We start from the raw sequence: 26737 nt of genomic DNA, 5'->3' as shown, positions 1-26737 counted from the left end.
GAGTTAAGTGATTGTCCAAGAGAACATAGGAAGCCAACGGTGAAGCCAGGATTAGGATGCCTTATCTACTACATTTTGAAGTACATTACACATGTAGATAAGTGCAGTATCACACCATGAGCATATTACACTAGTCTGACTCTATGATCTGCACTGACTACCTGTTGAATTCTGTGTGGAATATGGTTCAATACCAGCAACTTTATAAAATCTTAAATGCCTGAGACCTACTTACTGAACTGGACCTCTTTGGTATTTAAAAGAAAAAGAAATTAAAGGGTGTGTTCTTGGAAAACATTTTCTGAGGACTTATTGGATATATTTTATGTTTTAGTGGTATACCTGGCCACACAGTGGAGTAAACAAGATTGTACAGGCTTGGAAGATTTCACATTTGGGGAAAAAGCACAGAGGTTTAAAACTGTTTCTAACTTTTGAGTTGTAATTACTGCAGGTTATTGTTAAATATGTATGGAAAGGGAATGATTCCATATAATGTGAATTGTTACCTCTTTTCCTTGTAATGAGGGAAATCAGTGGAGAGATGAAATACAGACAGTGTTTGCCTCATTAGAAATCCTCACATTTGTAATTATTAAATGTGCAGGAGATAGACTAGATGATCATGATGGTCCCATCTGCCCCCTTAAAGTCTATGAGAGTGGGAATTTTGGTGGAAGTATTGAGTCTGCTTGAAAGAGGGGTTCCCTGTTGGGTGAATAGTGATATTATCAGGATGTTCCTTCAGAAAAGCTTCAAAGTGCTTATTTGGATGGTGATCTGTTGCACGAACTCTTGGCCACTAGTGGAAGGAATGTAAGGAACAATGGTGCCATAAACTGGAGATTGGATTCTGTTTCCAGAGCTTGGGTTTGTTCATGGATGGCAAGGGGAGATGAGGCAATATGAAAACTTGAGGCATATATTAGAATTGAAAATTGTATTCCCATTTCCTTTGGTTTTTGTTTGTAAATTTAACTCTGCAAAGGAAGGTGTCAGTGGAGAAGAATCCTGGCCTTTGTTTCTTGTGATTTAATGTGTGGTTGGTAGTCAGTAAGATAAGTTATTTGATAAAGGATGAGGCCTCTCACAGTATATGCATCTGTGTAATGTTTCAGGACTTGTTTCAGTGCATTTGGTGCCTGCTGGGTGAGAATGTGGTATACCCAAGATAAGTGGATCCAATTCTAAGTGTGTCCATCTTGTATATAAGAGTTCTGAGATGGAGTTAAAATGAGACTGATTTTAGTATATCCGTTTCTCCATGGTATTGTGGAGTCTCCATAAAGTGCTGGTGCAGTGATAGTACTCAGTGACATTTACGTCAGCATAGGTTACCATATCTAATTTGAAGTTTAGAACAGCTCTTTGTCAGGGCAGGTCCTACTCTGATGATCTGCCCCCTAAGTCTAATGTGACCTAAGCATATTTAGAGGACTATGAGGGACAATACTGTCCCCCTGACAAACCATGTAGTTATTGGTTTGGAATACTGTACTCAACCATTGATGAAGTGATTCCTAGGTACCATCCTCCCTGGGTTCAGCTTCACAGGTCATCCTCATTTACAGCAAGTCTGCTTTTGACAAATGGAGCAGATTGGAAGATAGCTAGATCACTAGGGGCAGAAGTCTTGAGCTGAAACCAATTGTGAGAGGGAGGGTTTCTTTTCTTTTAAGTCTTAATAGCTTGGGTTTGGGGGAGGCAAAAAGAAGGTATAAAGGCCTTGATCTGAGGGTTAGGTTTTTTTTGGGTGGTAAGCAGCTTGTAAACTGAGGCTCAATCCAGATAGAATTTAAGTGATGCTGGGTTGGTGGGGAGAGCAATTAGGAAATACCATGAGGATTGTATCTTTCCCCTTTGAATGAAGGTGTATGTCTGCCTTTTGATCAAGTTTGCTGTGTAGGAGTCTAGTAGGATTTCCTGGTTCTATTAGATGATCAGTGGAATCCCATTAAATTCTTAATTTTGTATATTTTTTTAAAATTTTGTTTTTATCACAGGGGACCTGGGGGTGGGGTACTGCCACTACGGGGTCGGGTAGGAAACCCTGGGGGTGGTTGGCAAAGCAAGCACACCACAGCAGCAGCTCCAGTGCTGTGGGCCTGGGACTGGCACCCTACTCCAGGCATTGCAACCTGGCACATGGTGCCGCAGTGCCACTCATTCAGATTTGGCCTGTCCACTCCTCCTATCGTGACAGAGGGGCAGACAGGCCAAATTTGACTGAGCAGCAGTGCAACACCATACATCAGGCCACAACATCTGGAGTGGTGACAAGAGTTGCCACTGTGGTATAAGCACATCCCTCGGCCCGCGCCGCTTCCTCCCCCCCCCCCCATTGGCCCGGGACGGTGAACCGCGGCGAGTGGGGGCCGCGATCGGCCAAACCTGCCGCGTCAGCAGGTAAATAAACTGGCCCGGCCCGCTAGGGTGCTTACCCTGGCGAGCCGCGTGCCGAACGTTGCCGACCCCTGATCTAAAGCGTCCCTGTGTCCTTAGTATGAAGCAATAGGTACTGTCTTTTATTTTATACAAATTGAAATAAATACACCTCTACCCTGATATAACGCGACCCGATATAACGTGAATTCAGACATAATGCGGTAAAGCAGTGCTCCGGGGGGGCGGGGCTGCGCACTCCAGTGGATCAAAGCAAGTTTGATATAACATGGTTTCACCTATAATACAGTAAGATTTTTTTTTTTGGCTCCCGAGGACAGCGTTATATCGAGGTAGAGGTGTGCATCAAATCAAACTGAAGAAATATGTTTTCAGTAGCAATCAGCAAAGTTTGAAGAAGCAAATGAAATGAACATTTGATTTCCCAGTCCTTGACTAAAGTAAAGGCTTTTATAGTACAGTTAAAATACAAACTTAGCTCAGAATTGACAATACTGTATTCCGATAGTTTATCTCCACAAGGATTTGAGGCACTTATTCTAGAGTTCAGCATATGAAATTGTACCTCAGTTCTACCGTTATTTTCATAAAACTAACACTTTATATGCTTACATAATTGGTTTGTTCATGTTATCCAGCACTTGTGTAAAGTTTTTCATTTTGTTTTTCATAGATTGTGTGCACCCTATAGGAATTTTCATCCACATGGGATGATTTACTCTTAGTATTGATTGTGAAGCATGTGTCACCTGTCTGCCAGTGGCCCTAAATATAGGAGGTGGTTCAAGATGAAGTTTCTCCATATTATTCTTTGTGAACATAGTGTTACTTCTTTCTCAACTCTTGATGTATCTGTTAAATTAACTGGATGCAAACTTGTTGATTTTAGTGTAAGTGACAACCAGAAAAGTTGCTCCTTTGTATACTTCGGGTAAGTTTCAATCTCTGGTGTGGGGCGGAGGGGGGAAGGAGGTGACAGGAAATGTGGCATACTAATATTAGTATCACCTTCACTCTTCTCCCACAATGAACCTGATTTTTAAGCAACCTTTTAACTTCCTTCCTGTCTTATTGGAAGCAAAGCAACTCTCGCAGAAATGATATGGCCATGTGAAACTGAGTAGAATTTTTTTGTCATCTTTGTCAATTCACTCTACAGCCAAAACACTTCTGCTCAACTATGAAACTGTGTGGTTTCTGCTACTGTCTCTGTTCTGTTATAGTGTGCAGTCCGATGAGATATATTGATCATTCCATGGATAAATATTTGAGGTGTGGGAACACTATATACCATCTTAAATTGCCATCCCTATTTATTTTGATGAAAGAAAAGTATTTAGACAGTTCTCCTTTTCTGTCATGGCAACTATTTGGGATTAATGGAATTATTCATCTTGATGTTGTAGTGTACATTTTAAAAATAGATTTTCAGTTAATTAAACCTTGTTTAGGTCTTTAAACACATTATATTTGTATATGTTTTTTTGTATTGCTAGCTGGTATCAGTCCTGAGATACTGTAGAAATGGGTGGTAGGTACCTACATAAAAACATTTATACAATAGAATTAAATGCCTCACTTTTAGATGGAGGACACTACGGTCAGGTTTACACTATAGGGTTAGTCTCACTGATGTCAGTTCTCCACTATACCAACCTAATGATTCCACATCCATAAGAGGTGTAGCGCATAGGTCAATGAAGTCAGGGTGATGCAGTGTCTGTGTAAACACTGCATTACTTTCATTGCCTGTCAGCATTGCGCAGAGCTCACAGCTGTGAGCCCCACTGCTGGGCGCTGACAGCTCGGGCTGTCAGCCACCCACTTAAATCGGTGCAAGCGCTCCTGGTGGGGACGCACACCACTGGCAGAAGGAGAGTAGTGTGAACATGAAAAACTACAGTAATTTATTGCAGTGGCTGTCGGTTGTCCTAACATAGGTTGACTTAATTGTGTGGTGTAGACAAAGCCTAAAAGGCATAATTCCTTGTTATGCTTAATGCTTTACAAAAAAGACAGGTGCAGGTGAACATATTATTCCAAAAAATATTGACGCATTTAGTGAATTGGAGTACAGATTGCTATTGTGTGCAGAAGTCACAATTTCAGTTTTGTTTTACTTAATCTGTGTGTCTCCCTTATTTTGTTGTGTTCATTTTTATAATGTCACAATCTAATTTGCAAACTTCTCTTACATTTGTTATGCTTAATTGTCAGTCTAATCACTGTTCTGCTCATAAACTCAGATTTGTTCGGTTATTGTAATAGTTGGATTGGGTACTTCAGATGTAATACATTCTGATTGAAGGGGATTTGTTAATTTAGGGAAGTAAATGGTAATTTTGGTCAAAACAGGGACACTGTCAGCTAAAAATTCTCATTCCAGTCTGAATTTTTTTACCTACTGATGTTCAGTTAACACCAAGGTATACTCTTAAATGGAAGCTATCAGATTTTTTGTCATATTTATTTTTTTACTGAATTTGTACTGTCATAGACCAGGACCCCATTGTGCTAAGTGCTTTGCAAACACAGAACAAAAATGGTTTACTTTCTGCATTTGACATCACTTTTTATTACCACTTTCACTGTTTCCCTTGTATTGTTAGTTGCTTCTGATTTTGTGGGTCTTTCACACAGCAACTGTGGAGGAAAATAACATTTTCTAAAAAGGGACAATATGACTATAAAAGCAAACCAAAATATTCCTTGTGAAGAATCAGGGACAAGTGTAGTATCTGCAGCTGAAATTGACTAGATTTTTAGTTGACAGTGTCCCTGTAATGGATGTCAGTAGCTCCTTAGCTATTTTTAAGCTACCTGAAACTAGATGTACCTTAAAATAAAATAAAAATACTTGCAAACTTGTGTGTGTTTTGAGGTCCAGTGAGGTTGAAGAATACTAAATTCCTTGCTTGAATTTTTAGGTGTCTCCATAGATTGCTGCTATCCTGCAAGCCAATATGTGTAATTGACTCTAGTGTGATAAACTTGAGGTATTTGGTATGGAATAATGTACTTCTGTAAAGAGCTATGGGTGATGCTTAGCTTGATGTATATACTAAGGGTTCATGAGTCTCCTTGGGATTTATACATACTGATAGTATTTTTAAATCTTGTTCGTTTACTTTCTCTGCCATCTGCAGTGCTTCCATTCTTGGGTAATCAAGTGAAATTTATTAAATATCATTCTTTGAAGTTTTCTAGTGCTTCGGGGGCAAGTCTTTTAGTAAATTGTGCCTGATTGTCAGAATGCAGAAATGTAGCAGAGGGAGAAAACAGTCTTAAAAGTAACACTCCAAGCGACCCTGAATTCAAACCACATTTTAAGCAGCCCTTAATTATCAGGGGATCTTAGACTGTGAATTAGACAGACACTGGAGATTTTAAAGAAAATTAACATAAAGACTCAGTGCTATGGAGTTAACCGTCTGTGCCATGGTTATTCTCTAGAATTTAAATGGTGCCATCTTTTGTTCCCTTCTAGGAATTTTCACCCACTTTCCCAGCTAACTTCAAGTGTCAAAGTCAAGATGTACTTGAACTCCTTTTTTTTTTTTTTGACGTGTTACTTGCAGAACCATTTGCAAACTTTTTGACCAGATTCTACAAGTTGTAATTCTTTTCCAGAGAGTTTGTTTCCACATGCAGTACCTTTCCGTCAGTGGATAATGAGTCAATTATTTGAACTAAGCCATCTGAAGGAACATATACTTGAATATACCACGCTTTACAACAAGTTAGGAACCTCAGTTTGTCATTGGAGAGAGAAAAGGGTATATTCTGGCAATGGTTCTGAGGTGATTAAAAAAAAAAGTGTGGCTAAAAAAACAAAACGCTCCATCAGCCAGCTGTGAATCAAAGATCATACCCACACAGGAGAGGAAACTGCTTATTTGTATGATTAAAAAGGGTAAAGTAATTGAAGGGAAAGAACATAATTATATTAGAGCAGGGAGTGTTTCTCAGTGATTAAAACACATCAGAAATCCAACCTGGGTTTACTTCCTGACTAATGTGGTGTCACCTTTTAGTAACCATTTACTTCTGTGCCTGTTTCCTCAGTTAAGAAGTTTATTAGACAAAAGATGTGTATTAGAATTATTTCAGTGTCTAATTCTAAAAGACTAGCATCCACAAGCTCGCGAACGGGATTGGATCACATTCTTTTACCAAAGATGGATAATCTGTCTGATTTTAGTTTTGTCATCATATTTCTATGAAACTATGAATATTAAAAATACTGTCCAAAATAAGCATATGAAATGTTAACTAGAGTGGAGGAGCATAAAACTCCAGGGATCACTTCAAAGAGTAGCTATATAGTCAAAAATAGAATGGCTACAGAAAGAAGATACAAGTAGGATATTTAAACTCTAGAACAGTCAAGTAGTACATCATCATCATTATGGCAAATCCCAAAGGACATGGCCTCCTTGCAAATTCAGTGATTGATCGCTGACAAGGTGCTTAAAGGTAGTCTGGTTGTATATTTGGTTTATATCCATCAATGGCAATCTTGATGCCCCCATGATAGCCAGCCACATATCAACATTCCTTGGTACACAGGTTTGGGATTCATTGGTCTTCCATTCGAATGATATGTTCATCCCAAGAAAGCTGCTGAAACTGAATCAATGCTGAAGGAGGTGATTCCTGTGTTCGACTTCAAATATCCTAATAGCTGATCTTGTCCTGCCACTTTATATGAAGCAGTTGATGAAGACAGTGAGACTCAAAAACATCAGTCCAGTATTCTTCAGCTTTCCTCAGTGCCCACATTTCACTTTCATGCAATGGAGTTGGTATAACTGTTGATTTATAGTGCCTCAGCTTTGTAGCAAACTTGATGTAATGACATTACCACAAAGGCTGGTGAAGGGCCCAAAATATGGCAGCTGCTGCTGCTATATGCATGTTCAGATCTTTTGAGCATCCTCAAGCTCCAGTGTCCATGACACTGATCAAATGACAGCTGCCACGTGCTTGATGTCCTGTCCAGACAGATTAATACTGTGCTGGTTGTGATATGGAGCTGGAGATTGCTTCATGGTAATTGTTTTATCTGGCTTAATAACCAATCTAAGGCATGATGCTTTTGCTCAACCAGTACGGCCATAACCTGCAGTAATATACTGAACTGAGCCAACAAGACAATGTCATTGGGGTATCAAGATATCGAAACAGAATGATGTTCAGTTGAATGTTACTGACAGCTGCCTCAAGTTTATCCATCAACTAATCAGTGCTGATGTTGAACAGTGATGTTAACAGAAAACAGCTTTTACACACACCTGTGGAGTCAGGGCAAATAATAAACAATAATACACATGATACTTCAAATAATACTGCATACCTCTAGACAAAAACAATATTCAGTCAAGTGAAAAATCATCAGACAGATATAAAAGAATTGAAAGAAACTGAAGAGAAGGTTGTCATAGACTTCAGTGAAATCAGTTTTAGCACTATGATAAGCTCTAAAACCTGTCACATCTGTTCAATTTTTATTTTTTAAATAAGTGACACTTTAATTTCTCTGACACCAGTACTTTAATAGAAATGGCAAATTGGAATTTAGCCATTTGGGGAGAGGGTGCATGCATTCAGCAGGTGGGGAGGGAACTTAATTTGAAAAGGAGGGAAATAACTGGCTGAAGTACCTAAAGGCCCCATCAATTTAATATCAAAAGGGAAAGAAAAAATTAAACTTTCTTCTATGAAAGAAAACTACAGATAAGCCAGGTTGCCAGCAGGTTAAACATACAGCAGAAAGTACATTCAGGTACTGGAAGCAGAGAGAGAGGATTGTCTTGTAACATTAAACAAACCTGACCCCCTTACTTTTATGGACTAAAGTCTGAATGGTGTACCCTGTGCCATTAAGGTGGCTTTTGTTAAGGAACACACAATGTGGTATTTTATAAAACCGCATATACTTTCATATATTTAGGCTTGGAAGATTTTTGTCGGTAAATGTTGATTTCATGTTCTGCACACACTGATGAAAAATATTTCCATTTATGGTAATCAGTGTGTATGGATAGGCAAATTAAGAAAAATGGTGCTTTAGAACTTATTAGAGTTTAAGGATTTATACTTCTCATATTTTGACATGGGATGCTGACCACTTGTGTTTTAATGGTTATAAAGCGTTAATGTTTTGAATCTCAACATCTACTGTCATTAAATAATTGACACTCCCCCATCATTTCCCTCAACAGTCAAAATTTAAATAGATAAAAATTGAAAAAAACTTAAAAATAAACATTGATATTCATCAGATTTATAATCTGACCCTTTTGATTGACAGCAAAGAGGAATTGGTAATTATCAGAGTGGACATCTGCATTTGAAGACCATAGTTGGAAGATAACACACAGAAAAGTGAAGTTATGAAACTAGTAAAGGTGGAAGAAGAGCTGTTGATTGACGTTTCTGGAGAGATGCTGAATCTGACGAAAGAATTTGTGTACTTGGGAGGTAAACTTAGTGCCATTGCAGAGAGATCTGGGAATTGAAAAGAAGAACCAAGTGTGCATCAGCAGCTGTGAAAAATGTGTCAGGAGTACTGTGGAACCAGCAATTAAAGTAACATATTGAAAGGAGAAGCTTATATTGAAGGGGTGGCCAAATTAGTGGCTCTCCGAGCCACATACGATAATCTTCAGAAGTTTGAGAGCCGGAATACACTACTGAGGGGAGCTGGGGCTCGGGGCTTCAGCCCCACTCCTGCTGAAGCCCCATGCCTCGGCAGGTGCGCCTTGTAGGGCTGAAGCCCCGAGACCCTCCTCCCCACTGGACAGAAGCTCCTACCCAACCACCCCACTGCAAAGCAGAGATCCCAAGCTCCCCCCGCCACAGTCTGATATTTGGAGAATGGGCTTGCGAGCCGAACTTTAATGGTAAAAGAGCCACATGTGGTTTGTGAGCCAGAGTTTGGTCACCACTGTTATATTACGTTTTTGTCCCTGCCTGCTCTGTGGTTTGTAAACAGTGGGTCTTATGGAGATGGAAGAAAAGATGCAGGTTGTAAAACTGAGGAGAATGGCAGTCAAGTGGAGGGTAAACAGATTGCATGGAAGAAATTAAAAGGAAGGTGAGCTTGGGGTTCTAGGTGATTGACAGTCTGAAAAGCACATGTTTGAGGTGGGCTGGATGTGTAATAAGAGTGGGAGAAGAATGACCAGCAAAGAAAGCATGGGAGGAAGAGGGTAGTAAGAGAAGATGTGGATGACCAAGGGTACAAAGACTCCATGAAGAGAAGATTGAAGAGAAAAGGAATTATCCACAAAAACTCCAAGATCTCTTTCTTGAGTTGTAAAAGCTAATTTAGATCCTATAATTTTGTATGTACAGTTGGAATTATGTTTTCCAATGTGCATTACATTGCATTTATCAGTATTGAATTGCATTTGCCATTTTGTTGCCCAGTCACCCAGTTTAGAGAGATCCCTTTAATCTTCAGTGTGCGTTGACCTTCACTATCTTGAGTAATTTTGTACCACCTGAACACTTTGCACTGCACTGTTTAATCCCCTTTTCCAGATCATTTATGAGTATGTTGACCAGCACTGGACCTAGTACAGATCCATGGGGGATACCACCACTTTTTGCCTATCTCTGTTCTGAAAACTGACCATTTATTCCTATCCTTGCCAGAGGATGTTGTGAAGGTCAGACTGTAACAGGGTTAAAAAAAGAACTAGATAAGTTCAAGGAGTATAGGTTCATCAATGGCTATTAAACAGGATGGGCAGGGATGCTGTCCCTAGCCTCTGTTTGCCAGAAGCTGGGAATGGGCAACAGGGGATGGATCACTTGATGATTACCTGTTCTGTTCATTCCCTTTGGGGCACCTGGCATTGACCACTGTTGGAAGACATGATACTGGGCTAGATGGACCTTTGATCTGACCCAGTATGGCCGTTCTTATGTATCGTTTGTTTCCTATCTCTTAACCAGTTACTGATCCATCCCTCTTATCCCATGATTCCTTGATTTGCTTAAGAGCCTTTGATGAGAGGCCTTGTCAAAGTTTTTCTAAAAGTGCAAGTATGCTATATCCACAGGATCACCCTTGTCCACGTGTTTGTTTACCCTTTCAAAGAATTCTAGTAGATTGGCGATGCATGATTTCATTTTACAAAAGCCGTGTAGACTCTTTCCCCTACAAATCATGTTCATATATGTGTCTGCTAATTCTGTTCTTTACAATAGTTTCAACCAATTTGCCTGATACTGACGTTAGGCCTTCCAGCCTATAATTGCTAGGATGGCCTCTGGAACCTTTTTTAAAAATTGGTGTCACATTAGCTATCTTCCAGTCATCTGCTACAGAAGTTTGATTTAAGCAATAGGTTACATACCCCAGTTAGTAGTTCTGCAGTTTCATATTTAAGTTCCTTCAGAACTCTTGGGTGAGTACCGTCTGGTCCTGGGGACTTGTTACTGCTTAATTTATGTATTTTTGTTTCAAAAGCTGTTCTAGACTGAGGAGTCAATAGGACAGTTCCTCAGATTTGTCACCTAAAAAGAATAGCTCACATATGGGAATCTCCCTCACATCCTCTGCACTGAAGACCAAGGCCAGGAATTCATTTAACTTCTCCACAATGGCAGTGTCTTCCTTAAGTGCTCCTTTATCACCTGAGGCTACATCTACACTACAGGGGGGAGTCGATTTAAGATACGCAAATTCAGCTACGTGAATAGCGTAGCTGAATTCGACGTATCACAGCCGACTTACCCCGTTGTGAGGACGGCGGCAAAATCGACTTCTGCGGCTTTTTGTCTGCGGCGCTTACTACCACCTCCCCTGGTGGAGTTAGAGCGCCGATTCGGGGATCGATTGTCGCGTCCCGACGGGACGCGATAAATCGATCCCCGAGAGGTCGATTTCTACCCGCCGATTCAGGCGGGTAGTATAGACCAGACCTTAGTCCTCCACTGGCCCCACTGATTGTTTGGCAGTCTTCCTGCTTCTGATATACTTAAAAAAAATTTGCTGTTAATTTTTGAAGTTTTGGCTTGTTCCTCTTCAAATTCTTTTTTGGTTTGCCTAATTCTACTTTTACACTTGTTTTGCCACAGTTTATGCTTCTATTTTCCTCATTAGGATTTGACTTCCAAATTTTAAAGATGCATTTTTGCTTCTAACCACTTCTTTTTACTCCGTTTAGCCATGGTGGCACTTTTTTGGGCCTCTTACTATGTTTTTCATTTGAGGTGTACATTTAATTTGAACCTCTATCATGGTGTTTCTAAAAAGTTTCCATGCAGTTTGCAGGCATTTCACTGTTGTGACTGTTTTGTTTAATTTCTGTTTAATTAGCTTCCTCATTTTTGTGTAGTGCCCCTTTCTGAAGTTCATTGCTACTGTGTTGGGCTTCCTTGGTGTCGTTCCCCCCCCACCCACCATAAGGCTATTCAATTAAATTATAGTATGGTTGCTATTACCAACCGGTTCAGCTATATTCCACTTCTTGCACCAGATCCTGTGCTCCTTTTAAAACTTAGCAGCAAACATGTAATGCTTAATTTTTTATTAAATGAATTAAAAAGATTGCAATAGATTACAGTAAATTTAGACAGTAACATAGATTGTCATAATTTAATATTTTAAAATAGGTTTATTTTAAAAACCCTGTATTTAACTTATATAAAAAATAAATTAATCTGTTTTTAATCAATTTTTATCCACCCTGAAGTGGATAAGTACAAAAGCAGAGTTAAAGTTTCTATGGCAACATCTAACTTTAAATTTAATGACACTTGTAAATTAAAATCTCAGCCTTAAAGTAGCTCTGACAACTTGAGTTTTAGCGTAAATATATTTTTAAAAAGCTCCTAAACACCCTAAAACTAATAATAATCCACTGTAAATAGTTGTATTTAAACACGCTTACACCCTACAGAATTTGAAATTCAAATTTTGGTGTACTAGGAGCCTTTAGCTTAGATAACAGAGTCAACAAAGCATAAAGGGACGCAGTGCATTTCAGAATTTTCACTTTCAATAAACTAAGGTCTTAGCAACATAAAATTGTTAACTTTACATTTAATTTTCATGTGTATAATGTCATTTAAACTGATTATACTCATTGGTCTTTACCATTATTACATGGGCAGAGGAAAGGGAAGGAAGGATGGACCTAAGTATAGCATGTTTTTTTTGTTTTTTGTCATGCTTGGGTCTGCCCATTCACCTTTCCTGTCTGCAAAGAACCCTTTTGCAAATCAACAGGGGATCAGAAACACCATTTTGTTTTTAAAAAGGAAATTTGTATATGCTTTTTTTAAATGTTGGACTATAAGAAACTTGAATTATTTGAAATTTATCAACTAAAAAAAAATCAAGTTGGCAGTGCGCCTTTAAAGCTGAACTATGGAACTTCGTATTTGTTTCTCTCTCTCCATTATCCAGAAGGGCAGTAATCCAGTTTCAACTCATGAGCCTGGCAATGATTTGTAGTCTGAAAGGATGGTTCAGGCAAAATCAAGACAATGGAACATGGAGATTCTGCACATATAGCACAAATGGACCAAAAAGTTACTTCAGTACCATTTACATGTTAAATCAAGCTTGGAATGTTATGAAAGCCATAGTGTTATAGAGTTGTTACAAAAAAGTTGGTATTTTATACCTGTAAGGAGGCTTTTACATCAGCCAGTTTTTATGGATGCAAAAGAGGGTTTTGTTGATTAGGTGCAGTGCTTAATTTTTGCCAGGACTGAGCCTCGGCACTTCTAGGCTTGGTAGTTCATAGCCCCGGCAACTCTGGGCTTGCTGCATCAGTTATGAATGTAAACAAATTGCTTGAGCCCCAGCGCCTTTTTCATTACAAATTAAGCACTGGTTGGTTGGGTGGTTTTTGTTTTGTTTTCAATAAGCAATGTTGAGCTAAGTCAATTAACTTTCCAAATGTGCTAAATGAAATTAATAAGCTTTAAAGAACTCTGACAAAACAGTTAACTGCATCTCATTAATCATCTCTAAAATTGCCTCAGCTTTTCAGAGTTGCCACTAAATGAAAAAATAATCTGCATCTTGTAATATTTTGAGAAGCTAAACATATTTAATAATTGGACTTTGACTGCAAATTCACCACACAAAATAGTGAAAATGTTTTGCAGGTGATCTAAATATAACTTGGTGAATTTGTTTGATTTTTTTTTTTTCTTTTAGATGCTGTATTCTTTTACTTGTATTGATTTGGGTAGCTTTTTTTTTTTGTGGGGGGTTTTTTTTTTTGTATTCATGTTTTTCTATCTTCTGTCTGCTATAGCCAGTGTTATGTTTAAATTGTAGCTTAGCTATTAAGCTGAATGACATGATTTATAACTATTGTATTTTGTCTGGTAATACAAATTCCCATCTTGTATCTTCAAGATCTCATTTATAGAACTCTCCTGATCACAAGTTAGGCCGTGACTGTGCTGTGCCTTCAGTATCTGGTCCTAGCCCCTGTTCTGTTTTTGTCTTTCCACTTTGTGTTTGTCCCTTCCCTTCTTCCTTTTCTATCTCTCCCTTCTCTTTCTGTCACACCTGTGATATCTCTTCTGCTCATAGGAATGCTACTATAAAGGAAAAAGGTAAGCAATCAGCACTAATAGTAAAGGTGAATTAGATTTTTAAAAACACTTTTTATTCTGTGTAGTCTTTTTTTTAAGCCTGAGAGTGCCCATTTAAGTATTTTAGGATAATGTAGTGAAACAGTACTACTAGAAGAAACACTTGCATATTTTATATTTAAAATTTAACCACTGGTTCTCAGTTTGTTTAGAATATTTCCCATTTCCTTACTTGTGGAAGAATCCCCTGGATATTGAGTTCTCCGCTCCTTCTGTATCTATAATGTGGTGGTGGTTTTTGTCTCAAGTTTGTTTTAAGTAGGTCTAGCATATGTAACAAAATTTTTGTTTTTACACCAATTGACTAATCTTAAATTAGTCTAACTCTTTTTGTAGTTACTGAAAAAATTTGTTGAAAGTGTAATACTTAAAACAAACATTAAGCAAAATGTCACAAAATTAGAGTATGTAGCGGGGTGGTCCCCCGTTCCTGCCCGGAGGGGCTTAAAAGCAGCCCTGCAGAGGGCTGCAGCTCGAAAAGCTACTGGGCAGATTGGGGAAGTAGCCACAGCTGGGCCATGCCCCAGCTGACCTGTATAAGAAGGCTGGGAGCCAGGAGCCCAAACAGTGTCTCTCTGCACTCAGAGGGAGAAGGGCCTGGCTGAAGGGAGCAGAGACAGGGTACCTGAGTGAAGCAGGGCTGGGGAGCTCCAGCCTGGAAAGCCCCAGGCTGCGGCCTAGTATTAGGCCAAGGGGTACTGGGGGTTGCAGAGGGCAGCCCAGAACTAGGCCAAGGCAGCAGGTCCAAACCCCACCTTGCCAATGATGAGTGGCCTATACTGCAGTCTGCCCCAGGGAACGGGGGCTAGATGGTGGCTGGCAGTGTCCTTATTCTGAGGTGAGGTAGGGATAGTGGGTGGGGGTTCCCTGGCGAGGGGAGACCCTAGTACTGAGGGGTGTACTGCCGGGGGGCAGCACCCCATATACAAGGGCACCGGGGTCTGGGAGGGACACGGGGCCAGAGGACAGGCGGATCACTGGCCTGCAGGGGGCGCTCCAGGATGCTGGAAGAGCTCATTCCTGAGACGACCAGCAGGAGGCGCCGCAGGGGTGAGTCCGCCTCTCTGCAGAGTAATTAAATGTTCTTTATAACATAGATACATCAATTTGCTCCTGTGAGGTGCAGCGCTGGCAATAAAAACTTCTTCATTGTTCAGTTTTAACCAAACATTTTATGGATATTCCTAATTACATTCTGTATCTTTTGTTTGCAGGTCTTTTACTCTCATTTTGAACAGTCATGCCATTCTGTTGCCAAAATCAACTGAAGCAAATGTGCACCTTATTATCCTGCTGTGTTTTAAAGAAGGTGGTAGCTCTGTATAGCTCCTGAAGGTAATCCTTTTTTCCCCCTTGAAGTTGGTAACTTTTTTTTTTTTTTTAAGTTAGTTCTACTACATGGTGATGTGTGATAGTTAACCTCTATATTGGCATATTTTTGGTTTGATCTTGGCAATGATTTTTTTTTTTTTTGTAAACATAAAAAATGGCGATACTAGCTTTCTCACTAAGAATTATGAAAGAATTCTGAGGATGAAATTAACCCCTGTGTACAGGGGCAGCACAAAGCTTTTGGCCCACTTACCAAGTGAGTGCCACTTAAATCTGCAAAATAGGACTTTTCTTCCACATAAGCGTTGAAGAAGCCTTGTACTAGCCCTTTGCATAGGGATGAATTTCATCCTAAGAGAATAGATGATGTTTAGCACTATTAGCTTTTTCCATACTGAAACATCAGAGGATAACAAATCATTCTTAATTCCTGCTGGGCTTTGTTTGACTGTTTTGTCTAGCAAGTTTGTGTTTGTGTGATTTATAGAAACAGTTTTATATTCTTCATCACTGAGATTCAAATATGGTCAAGGTGAAAACCACTTATTGTGATAACTTGTTTATGGGTACTGATTTATAATTAAGTTGTATTTTTAAGATTTGGAATTATAGCAATGATTGCTAGTCCATTCTTCAGATTCCACCAGATCATTCCACAGTCTAACAGTTTTGCTGAGACTGTACTCCTCTTTCACCAGTGTAAATTAGCACTACCTGGGATTAAATTAGTGGAAGTGAGGGGAGAATTGGGTGATCTGTATATAACATTGTTGTGTTGCTTTCTACCTAAAAACAATGGTTTAGTCTCTGAACCCCAGAGGTGAAAATAGAGGTCTTGACTAGTTTGTGTATTTCCTATAATGTATATTTGAAAAGGTGGGGAGAGAGCACAGCTCCAGAATTTAGAAGGAAGATTTTTCTGAACTTTTCCAGAGGTAGCCTTTTGAGTTGGTAGCTATTTTATTTGTTTGTTTGTCTCCCCCATCCACCATTTCAATTTCTATTTAGTCTGGTGCCTTTCCCACACTTTCATTTTTGTTTGGCTCCTTCTGCTCCTTGTGTTTTATTTTCAGTGTCTGTAGTATACAAAGGGAAGCGCATTTTGCTTTGGAATAACCTGAAGTTTTAATTTAAATCAATAGTTATATTGCCATATCCCTCTGTTTGGACACACTTATTCTAATATACTAGTGGCTTTTTTAGGTTTAGCTTATGTCACTTGGAAAGAAATTTAAGCTAAGCTGAAAAAAGCCATTACTATGCTGCAATAAGTGGGGTTATATACTCTTATAACTAGTAAAATTCTTCCAGGTAGACAAGACCTAACTTTCCAGAATTCCTCCAGTGGCAGAAGAGCTTTTTTCAATGTGTTTGAAATTACTCCTACAGCTGTTTACTGGCTCAAAATTGCTACTAATTTGGAAGTGGTTGCTCTCAAGCTTTCAGTTTTGTCAAATTCTGCTTCTCCAGGGCCAAACACAAACATGCAACAGAAGACAGGAGAAGAAAGAGGGAAAGAGTGCTCATTTTTGTTCAGATAGTGGGGCAGTAGTGATTGTTTTCGGCTCTGACAAAATTTGTGTCTCCTTTCTCAAGCAGGGAGGATCTCTGGTTTCTCTGAGTGTATTTATGGTAGCAAAATTCATACCCTTAATTCCTCACTAGTGCAAAATTGGATAACATGATAGTAAAAATGACTGAGCCTTTTGTATACTAATGCTTCCATCTGCCTTAGTGGAAAATTATGGGCCTGAATTTTGGTAGTGTATCAGTGGACAAGAGTGAGGTCAGAAAGACGGCATCGGAACACGAGGACCCCTTCTCAGATGGCATAGACTTCACCTCTTTCCTACTGTCAGATCTAGTAGGTACAGCATCTGGTAAGCAGACTAGTGCACAGTTCTGGGGCTATTAACCTGTGTTGTCAGACTTGAAAAATGCCATAGTCCAGTAGAATGGTAACACCGTTAGAACCTAATTCAGAATGGAGGGGGGCGGAAAGAAAAGGAATAGTTATTAAACTTGCCAAATTAAATAACCAAGGTTCCTCTTCAGGATATTCTTAGTGTTTTTATAATTGTTGAGTCTATGGAAAGACCCAGGATTCATCAGCAGTCACTTCTAGTAGTTGCTTGAACTCAAACACTCTTAGTTTGTAAACAGAACAACCTTTGAGACAGTTTAGGAAGATAACAAATCCAGCTTTCAAAAACAAAAGTTCCCAGCATGTATTTGGTTCTTGTTAATATTACTTTGGTTGTGTGTTTAAGCCTTTTTTCCAGTGTTGAAGGGGAAGGATTTAATTGTCCATAGGCTTTAAACACATGAATCTCTTTTTTTCTATAGGTAGGTCAGGTCATATTGGCCATACTGTGCCAACTAAGTGCATTATTGTTCCTCATAAAGAACAGGCGATACCTTTTGATCTGCATAGGGTGACCAGATGTCCCGATTTTATAGGGACAGTCCCGATATTTGGGGCTCTTTCTTATATAGGTTCCTATTACTCCCTGTCCTGATTTTTCACACGTGCTGTCTGGTCACCCTAGCTCTGCATGAGGTAGACATTGAAGGATGCGAAAAACTACTTATTAGAACAAAACAAACCTCCATAAACTGCTGCTTTTCTGATGCATGGGGTCAGTACACGAGATGCTATATTGGATTATGTGCCTGACTTAGTTTACCTGCTATAAAAGGAGAGTGGTGTGATTGCAGGGTGGATATGCATACCCACTGATTTAGTACTCGGAGGTCGTGCTGTAGATCGAAATATTTCCCTTCAGCTGAGTGTTCCTCATCCTGAAGAGTTGAGAGGAGACATGTTCCCTCCTTGTACAAAGCAGAGAAAAAGAAACAGTATGGAGGTTCAAGTGGCATAAATCCGTTGTATTCTGTATCCACATTGCAAATGTGGTTTTCTGGCATCACAGAAAGTGGTATGCAGCTGCTCAAAAGCAAATTGCCTTATTTTTTATTATTTGTATTACTGTAGTGCCTAAAAGCCCTAGTTGTGGAGCAGGATCCCATTGTGCTGGTGATTGTACAGACACAGAACAAAAAGATAGTCCCTGCCCCAAAGAGCTTGCCTTCTCTTACTGCTCTGTCAGTAACCCTAATGTGGCAGGAGCGGTAATGTATATGAGATCATAGAATCATAGAATATCAGGGTTGGAAGGGACCTCAGGAGGTCATCTAGTCCAACCCCCTGCTCAAAGCAGGACCAATTCCCAACTAAATCATCCCAGCCAGGGCTTTGTCAAGCCTGACCTTAAAAACCTCTAAGGAAGGAGATTCCACCACCTCCCTAGGTAACCCATTCCAGTGCTTCACCCCACCCTCCTAGTGAAAAAGTTTTTCCTAATATCCAACCGAAACCTCCCCCACTGCAACTTGAGACCTTTACTCCTTGTTCTGTCATCAGGTACCACTGAGAACAGTCTAGATCCATTCTCTTTGGAAACCCCTTTCAGGTAGTTGAAAGCAGCTATCAAATCCCCCCTCATTCTTCTCTTCTGCAGACTAAACAATCCCAGTTCCCTCAGCCTCTCATGTGCTCCAGCCCCCTAATCATTTTTGTTGCCCTCCGCTGGACTCATTCCAATTTTTCCACATCCTTCTTGTAGTGTGGGGCCCCAAACTGGACACAGTACTCCAGATGAGGCCTCACCAATGTTGAATAGAGGGGAATGATCATGTCCCTCGATCTGCTGGCAATGCCCCTACTTATACAGCCTAAAATGCCGTTAGCTTTCTTGGCAACAAGGGCACACTGTTGTCGCAAAAGAGATAGTAGGTTGCTGCCTCTCCAACTCTAAGCGTCTCGTTTTTCAATGGCTGTGTTTGATCAGGGAAGCATGGGTTGAGTCTATGGAAAGACCCAGGATTTCAATTGCAGTGGACATATTCCCACTCTAATACTCCTGGGGGAATTCTGTGCCACTTTGCATGTGAATATTTTTAATTTTTTGTGCAGAAAAAAGCTTTTGCTGGGAAGTTGCTGTAGTTCTGCCTTTTGCGGGGGTGCTGGGACACATGGGGACAGGGACAGATGTGCCGGACTGAATGGGAGAGGCTGGAGTCTACATGGGGGAAGCTCCCTCACAACCCTTCCCCCCCCCCCCCCCCCCCCCCCCCCCAAAAAAAACCCTGTTCCATACTTTTCCCGCCCATATCCAACAACCTTCCAAGTTCACACCCAGGCTTCTACCCAGCAATTACTTCCCTTTCCCTCAGCTCCTCCATTACTTCTGACTCCCCAAAGCCTTTGCACTGCTTCTGAGGGGTGCGGGAAATATCGTTCTGTATTGTAGTTTATTATCTCAGAGTTCTGTATTAATATGCCTAGTAAGGAATCTATTTGTCAAAGAACATTTCCTGAATCTTTTTTGTTGTCTGTATTGTTACAGACATACTTGCTGACAGGTATTTTGAAATAAATGACCAAAAATAATTGAAACTGGTGTGATTATAGCGTGTTATTTTGACAAATAAAATATTCAGAATTTTGCAGACTTTTAAAATATTGTGTGCATTATTTTTAATTTTTTGTTGCAGAAATTTTTATTTTTTTGGCACAGAATTCCCCCAGGAGTAACTCTAAGTAGCATTTAGCCTTCTAGTAGTTATAGGAGTGAGAAGGGGGACCAGGTAAAACTAAACAAAAACAAGAACAGACAATAGACCAGGAAGGAGAGTTGTCATTGTAAAGGACAAAAGGTGTCAACTATAGGTATGTCCACACAGCAAAAATTGTGCCTGGGTTAACCTACCCTCGTACTAGATTGAATCTTGCTAGTACCAGTAACAGTAGTAGTGAAGACAGTATAGTGTGTGCTTCAGTGTAGGCTAATGAGCTGACTATGTACTCAGAGTGTGTGCCAGGCTTGTATTACTCATACTTCATTACTGTTGTTACTGCTGTTATTGCTGGTAGGCAAGCCTGTGCGCAGCTTTTGCTGTGTAGACATACCCTATATCAGGTCATATTGCTGGGGTACTGGGGAGGGAACTTGGGGACAGCAGTCAGCAAATCCACTGTAAGATGAGCACCAACAAAAATAAGAGTGGTAACTACTGCTGTAACCTTTCTGTCCATATATTTAAAATGGATTTTAGACCAAACAAAAATTCTGACTGACAAAAACTGGGGACAAAGATAAAGCCCTTCAAAAGGTTGGTAGCTCGTCCAGATTTGTTGTTAAGGATTTTGTGTGGTGAAAGAGGACATGAGTAAAACATATTATAGATGATAAACTACAAATATACATACTAGAGATGTAAGCAAATATTGGTTTGTGTGATGTACTTTTATGTTCATTATACAATTATTGTAGAAGTTTTATTTCATACTACTGAAACACATAGCCACAAAATAGTCCGAAATAATAAATGGCAATATCTGACAGTGCCTCATCTACTGGGGATGATTTGGAAGCAATTACATCAGTTCTGCCACAATGCAGGTGTACTGACTGGCATAACCCACCATGGGCCCTTCCAATATGTTGTCAGTTGAAAGATTTAAGATCTAATAAGTTGTTTTTATGGTTTAGCTACCTTCCTAGTTTTTCTTTAAAAAAGTGAGTTAACTGTAAATGATATGCTGTGCTTGGGTTTCTTTGCAGTTTCTAAATGATACTACCAAAGTGGAAGGTATAAACTTCAGGAACACACAGAAATCATCATGAAGTTATATGTATTTGTGGTCAACACTGGAACTACCCTCACCTTTGACACAGAACTTGCGGTACAGAAGTAAGAAAATGAGTGAACTGCTGTGGGTTTTTTCTTTAAAATAAAGCCTGTGTGTGTACACGCTGGACAGAATACTGAAATTATCCTCCATATGTGTAAGCAACAACATTAGTCTCTGCAACTGGATGTTTCAACATGATTAGTACTCATTTTAATTATCTTCCACTACCAGCAAAATCTACCCATACCTATGAATGTGGAGCCATACAATTTTTAATATTCATATGCAGCTGTAGCCAAAATAGTATCCAGTATAGTCTGTAACTGATATACAGTGCATTACTTTCATGCATAAAATAATGTCATTCTGTTGATCTGAAGCAGCCAAGAATTCACTTATATTTAAAATGATAAAACAAAACTAAAATAAAATTTCTAATGTGCTCTGAAGTATTTTCTTAATTATTGAGGAAATGTGTCCAGAAAGGGAAAAGGGAAACTGTGGAAGAAAAATGCCTGATGTGGTGGTAAGCAATAATATGAGGATTGTGGGCATAGAGTAGCATCAGGAAGAAAAAATAAAAGGCTGCTGGGATGGTACATAACAGGCAACAGTGGCTTACTGACATAAAGCTTTTGTCTCTGGCCACATTTGGAATATTGTCTTCAGTATGGATTGTCTAATTTAGTGTCATCTTGACATGTTCCAATGCAACATCATGATTTGACCGGATATCTCCTGCTGAAGTTAAAATGGAGTTTTCTAAAGTGTTCTAGTATTTACTGGATGTATAATGAACCCAGTCAATACTAGCTGATAAAAATACACAAAACATTAAAAAAAAAAAAAATCCTGTAGTTGGGACCCTCCTTCCAGATGTCATGATATCCTCTTACAATGAGGCCATCTCTCCGGGGGAGTGGACACCAGTTACTAAGAAAAGACAGGTGATAGTAATAGGGTATTCAGTTATTAGAAACGTATTTAGTTGGGTTTGTGTTGACCATGAGAACCACATGGTAAATTCCCTGCTGGGTACAAAGGTTGTGGATCTCTTGAGACATCTAGACAGACCTACATGCAGTGCTGGGGAGAAGCCAGAGGATCTGGTGGTCATGGTAGATCTACGTACTAGTGACATAGGGCAAGATAGGTGAGGGAGGCCAAATTTCGGCTGCTAGGTAGGGGATTAAAAGTCCAGGACCTCCATTGTAGCATTCTCTGAAATGCTTCCAGTTCCATACGCAGGGCCAGGTAGACAGGCAGAACTGTAGGGTCTCAATGCATGGATGGTGTAGGAAGGACGGTTTTATGTTTATTAGGAAAGAAGGAGCGTATACAGTAACTCCTCACTTAATGTCGTCCCGGTTAACATTGTTTCCTTGTTACGTTGCTGATTAATTGGAGAACACGCTGGTTTAACATTGCACGATGCTCCCTTATAACTACTGTTTGGCAGCTGCTTGCTTTGTCCATTGCTTGCAGAAAGAGCAGCCTGTTTGAGCTGGCTGGTGGGGGCTTGGATCCGGGATGGACCGGCAGCCCCCCATTAGCTCCCCTAAATTCCCTGTGCTGCAGCCACCCAGCAGGCTATCAATTGCCAGCAGTTCAGCTGTTCCTCCCCCTCCTGCCCTCTGCCTTGGAGCTGTGCCTGGGAGCCTCCTGCTTGCTGTACAGGGGGGTGGGGGAAAGAGGTGTGCTAATGTCAGGGTGTCCCACTCCCCCTGCTCCTGTATCCTATCCACAGAGTTGGTGGGGGACATGACAGGGCTCAGGATGGAGGGAGCTTGGTGGCAGCAGCTACTGTCTCAACTTGCAGATCTACTTAAAAAGGCAATGTACTTAGAGGGGGGTCAGCATACTTAAAGGAGCAATGCGCATCTCTCTCACACACACAAGGTGTGTGTTTCTCTCTCTCTCACTCTCTCTGTCACACACCCCCCCTCTGTCATGCTGTCTCCTCCCTCCATTCCTGCTGCCTTGTAGAGTGTGAGGCTACATTAACAATAATGTGTTAACTCTTGAGGGCTCAGCCGAGTGCTAGTTCATTATTTAGCAGTAAGGCATTCCCTGGGAAATTTCCCTCCCTCTGACTCCACCACCTCAACCAAGCTTCACAATCATCATTGTGTGTATGGTATTATATTGTTTTTTAAAACTTATACCCTCTGTGTGTGTGTGTGTGTGTGTGTGTATTGATTATTTTTTATATATATACACACACACACATATATACACACACACATCTCCTCAAAAAGAACAGGAGTACTTGTGGCACCTTAGAGACTAACAAATTTATTTCAGCATAAGCTTTCGTGGGCTGCAGCTCACTTCTTCAGATCTTCTCCACAAAAGCTTATGCTGAAATAAATTTGTTAGTCTCTAAGGTGCCACAAGTACTCCTGTTCTGTTCTTTTTGCGGATACAGACTAACATGGCTGCTACTTTGAAACCTATATATATATCGATAGTCTTTTGTCTGATTGGAAAAAAATTTATCTGGAACCTATGAGCCTCCCCCCCATTTACACTAATTCTTATGGGGTAATATGATTCGCTTAACATCATTTCGCTTAAAGTAGCATTTTTCAGGAACATAACTATAACGTTAAGCGAGGAGTTACTGTACAAGAAGGATGGGTTGTACCTAAACCAAATCAGAACCATATTGCCAGCAATATTGGCATGTAAAATTAAAAATGTTGTAGAGGAGTTTTTAAACTAAGGTCTGGGGGAAAGCCAACAATTGCTGACGACCTCACAGTTCGGACAGACACATCCCTTGGGGAGGGGAATCTGTTAATGGGTATTCTCTATACCCTAGTAAAGAGGTGAGGATAGATGTTGATAAAGTACAGGTACGAGCTGAAGAGAAACAATCAAATGAAAAAATCGCATTCATTTATTCTGTGATAAATCCCAAAAGTATGGAGTTATACATATGTCTATCAGAGACAGCAGAGAGCCAGTCACATGAAGGAAGACAACTAATATTGACAAATTTTATAAGTGTTTCTGTATAAATGTACAAAGTCTAAATATTAAGATGGATGAACTTCAGTGCCTGGTATTAAATGAGGATATTGTTATAATAACCATCACAAACTTGGTGGAACGGTGATAATCAGTAGGACATAACACCAGAATACAAAATCTATAGGAATGACAAAGTAGATCGTGCTGGTGAGAGAATGTCACTATATGTGAAAGAAAGCATAGAATCAAATCTAATATTAAATCAATCAAATTGTACCATAGCATCTTTATGGATAGAAATTCCATGCTTGAAGAGTAAGAGTCTAACAGTAGGAATATATTACTGACCATCTGACCACTATGGTAATAGTGATTATGAAATGCTCAGGGAGATTAGAGATGATACAAAAATAGAAAACTCGATAGTAATGGGGGATTTCAACTATTCCTATATAGACTGGGTATATGTCACTTCAGAACGGGATGCAGAAGTAAAATTTCTAGATAGCATTAATGACTGCTTCTTTGAGCAGCTGGTCCTGGAAGCCACATGGGGAGAGGCAATTATTGATTTAGTCCGAAGTGGCACACAGGATCTGGTCAAGAGGTGATGACAGCTAAACGCTTGGTAATTGTGACCATAATGTAATTTAATTTAACATCCTTGTCAGAGGGAACGTACCAAAGAAGCCCAGCACAGTAGCATTTAACTTCAAAAAGGGGAACTGCACAAAATAGAGTAGGTTAGTTAAATGGAAATTAAAAGGAACAATCACAAGAGTGAAATACCAGCAAGCTGCATGGAAACGTTTTACAAATACCATAATAGAGACTCAAACTATATCTATATCCCTAATTTACAAACAAAAACAAAACAAACAGTGAAAGGACCAAAAAATGCCACCATGGCTAAACAGAGTAAAAGAGGCAGTTAGAGATAAAAAGACATCCTTTAAAATTGGAAATCAAATCCTACTGAGGAAAATAGAAAGGAGCATAAACTCTGGCCAGTCAAGTGTAAAACTTTTTTGGCTTGCCTAATTTTACTATTTGAAGAGCAACTAGCTAGAGACACAAAAACTAAGAGATTTTTTTTTTTAAGTACATCAGAAGCAGGAAGCCTGCCAAATCATCAGTGGGGCCACTGGACAATAGAGGTTCTAAAGGAAGATAAGGTCATTGCGGAGAAGCTGTTAATTCTTGCATCAATCTTTACAGCAGATTCATTCCCACACCTGAGCTATTGTTTCTGGGTGACAAATCTGAGGAACTGTCCCAAACTGAGGTGTCAATAGAGGTGGTTTTGGAACAAATTGATAAATTAAACAGCAATAAGTCCCCAGGACCACATGGTATTCTCCCAAGAGTTCTGAAGGAACTCAAATATGAAACTGCAGAATTATTAACTGTGGTATGTAACCTATCGCTTAAATCACCCTCTGAATCAGATGGCTGAAGGATAGCTAATGTGATACCAATTTTTTTTAAAAAGGCTCCAGAGGTGATTATGGCAATTGCAGGCCAGTAAGCCTAATTTCAGTAACAGGAAATTGGTTGAAACTGTAGTAAAGAACAGAATTATCAGACACGTAGAGAAACACGATTTGTTGGTCAAGTCAATATTTTGGCTTTTGTGAAGGGAAATCATGCCTCACCAGTCTACTAGAATTCTTTGAAAGGGTCAACAAATGCGGGAACGAGTGATCCAGTTGATTTAGTGTATATGGACTTTTTGACAAGGTACCTCACCAAAGGCTCTTCAGCAAAGTAAGCAGATGTGATAAGAAGGATGGTCCTCTCATGGACTGCTTAAAAGACCAAAAACAAAGGGTAGGAATAAATGGTGAGTTTTCAGAATGGATAGAGGTAAATAACAGGGTCCCTCAAGGATCTGTACTGGGTCCAATGTTCAATATATTCATAAATGATCTGGAAAAGGGGGTAAACAGGGAGGTGGCAAAGTTTGCAGATGATACAAAATTACTCAGGATAGTAAAGTCTAAAGCAGAGTGCCAATAGTTACAAAGGGATTTCACAAACTGGATGACTGGGCAACAAAATGGCAGATGAAATTCAATGTTGCTAAATGCAAGTAATGCATATTAGAAAACAAAATCTCAACTATACATACAAAATGATGTGGTGTAAATTAGTTGCTGCCTCTCAAGAAAGAGATCCTGTTGTCATTTTGAATAGTTCTCTGAAAAGATCTGCTCAGTGCTCAGTGAAAAAAGCTAGGAAGGGGATAGCTAATAAGACAGAAAATATCATAAGCCCACAGTACACCCATACCTTGAATACTGCACGTAGTTCTGGTCAGTTCATTTAAAAAAAAGATATGTTAGAATTGGGAAAAGTACATAGAAGGGCAACAAAATGATTAAGGGTATGGAACGGCTTCCATATGAGGAGAGATTAAAAAGACTGGGACATTTCATCTTGGAAAAGAGACAACTGGGGGAGGGGGGGATATTGTAGAGGTCCACAAAATCATGGATGGTGTGTAGAAAGTGAATAAGGAAGTATTATTTACCCCTTCAGATAACACAAGAACCAGGGAATGCTGTGAAGGCCAAAACTATAACGGGGTTTAAAAAAGAATTAGATAAGTTTTTAGAGAGGATAGCTGCATTAATGGCTATTAGCCAAGATGGTCAGGGATGCAATCCCATGTTCTGAGTGTCCCTACTCTCT

At 39.8% G+C, this 26737-nt stretch overlaps 1 protein-coding gene across 1 annotated transcript in view; it reads left to right on the top strand.

The window, feature by feature from the left end:
* The window catches only part of RB1CC1 (RB1 inducible coiled-coil 1), a 163297-nt gene that overhangs the window by 3339 nt on the left and 133221 nt on the right, over window positions 1-26737 (top strand). Inside the window, exons 2-3 of the mRNA XM_029914331.1 lie at window positions 15252-15372; window positions 20997-21126. Of these exons, the coding sequence (XP_029770191.1) occupies window positions 21056-21126 (71 nt within the window). The 5' untranslated portion in view covers window positions 15252-15372; window positions 20997-21055. The remainder of the gene's footprint in view (window positions 1-15251; window positions 15373-20996; window positions 21127-26737) is intronic.

Source organism: Terrapene carolina, unplaced genomic scaffold, assembly GCF_002925995.2.
Source record: "Terrapene carolina triunguis isolate 2854851 unplaced genomic scaffold, T_m_triunguis-2.0 Scaffold58, whole genome shotgun sequence".
Classification (NCBI taxonomy): Eukaryota; Metazoa; Chordata; order Testudines; family Emydidae; genus Terrapene; species Terrapene triunguis.
Note: the sequence above shows the minus strand (reverse complement) of the source record. Positions and strands in the feature narration are given on the sequence as shown.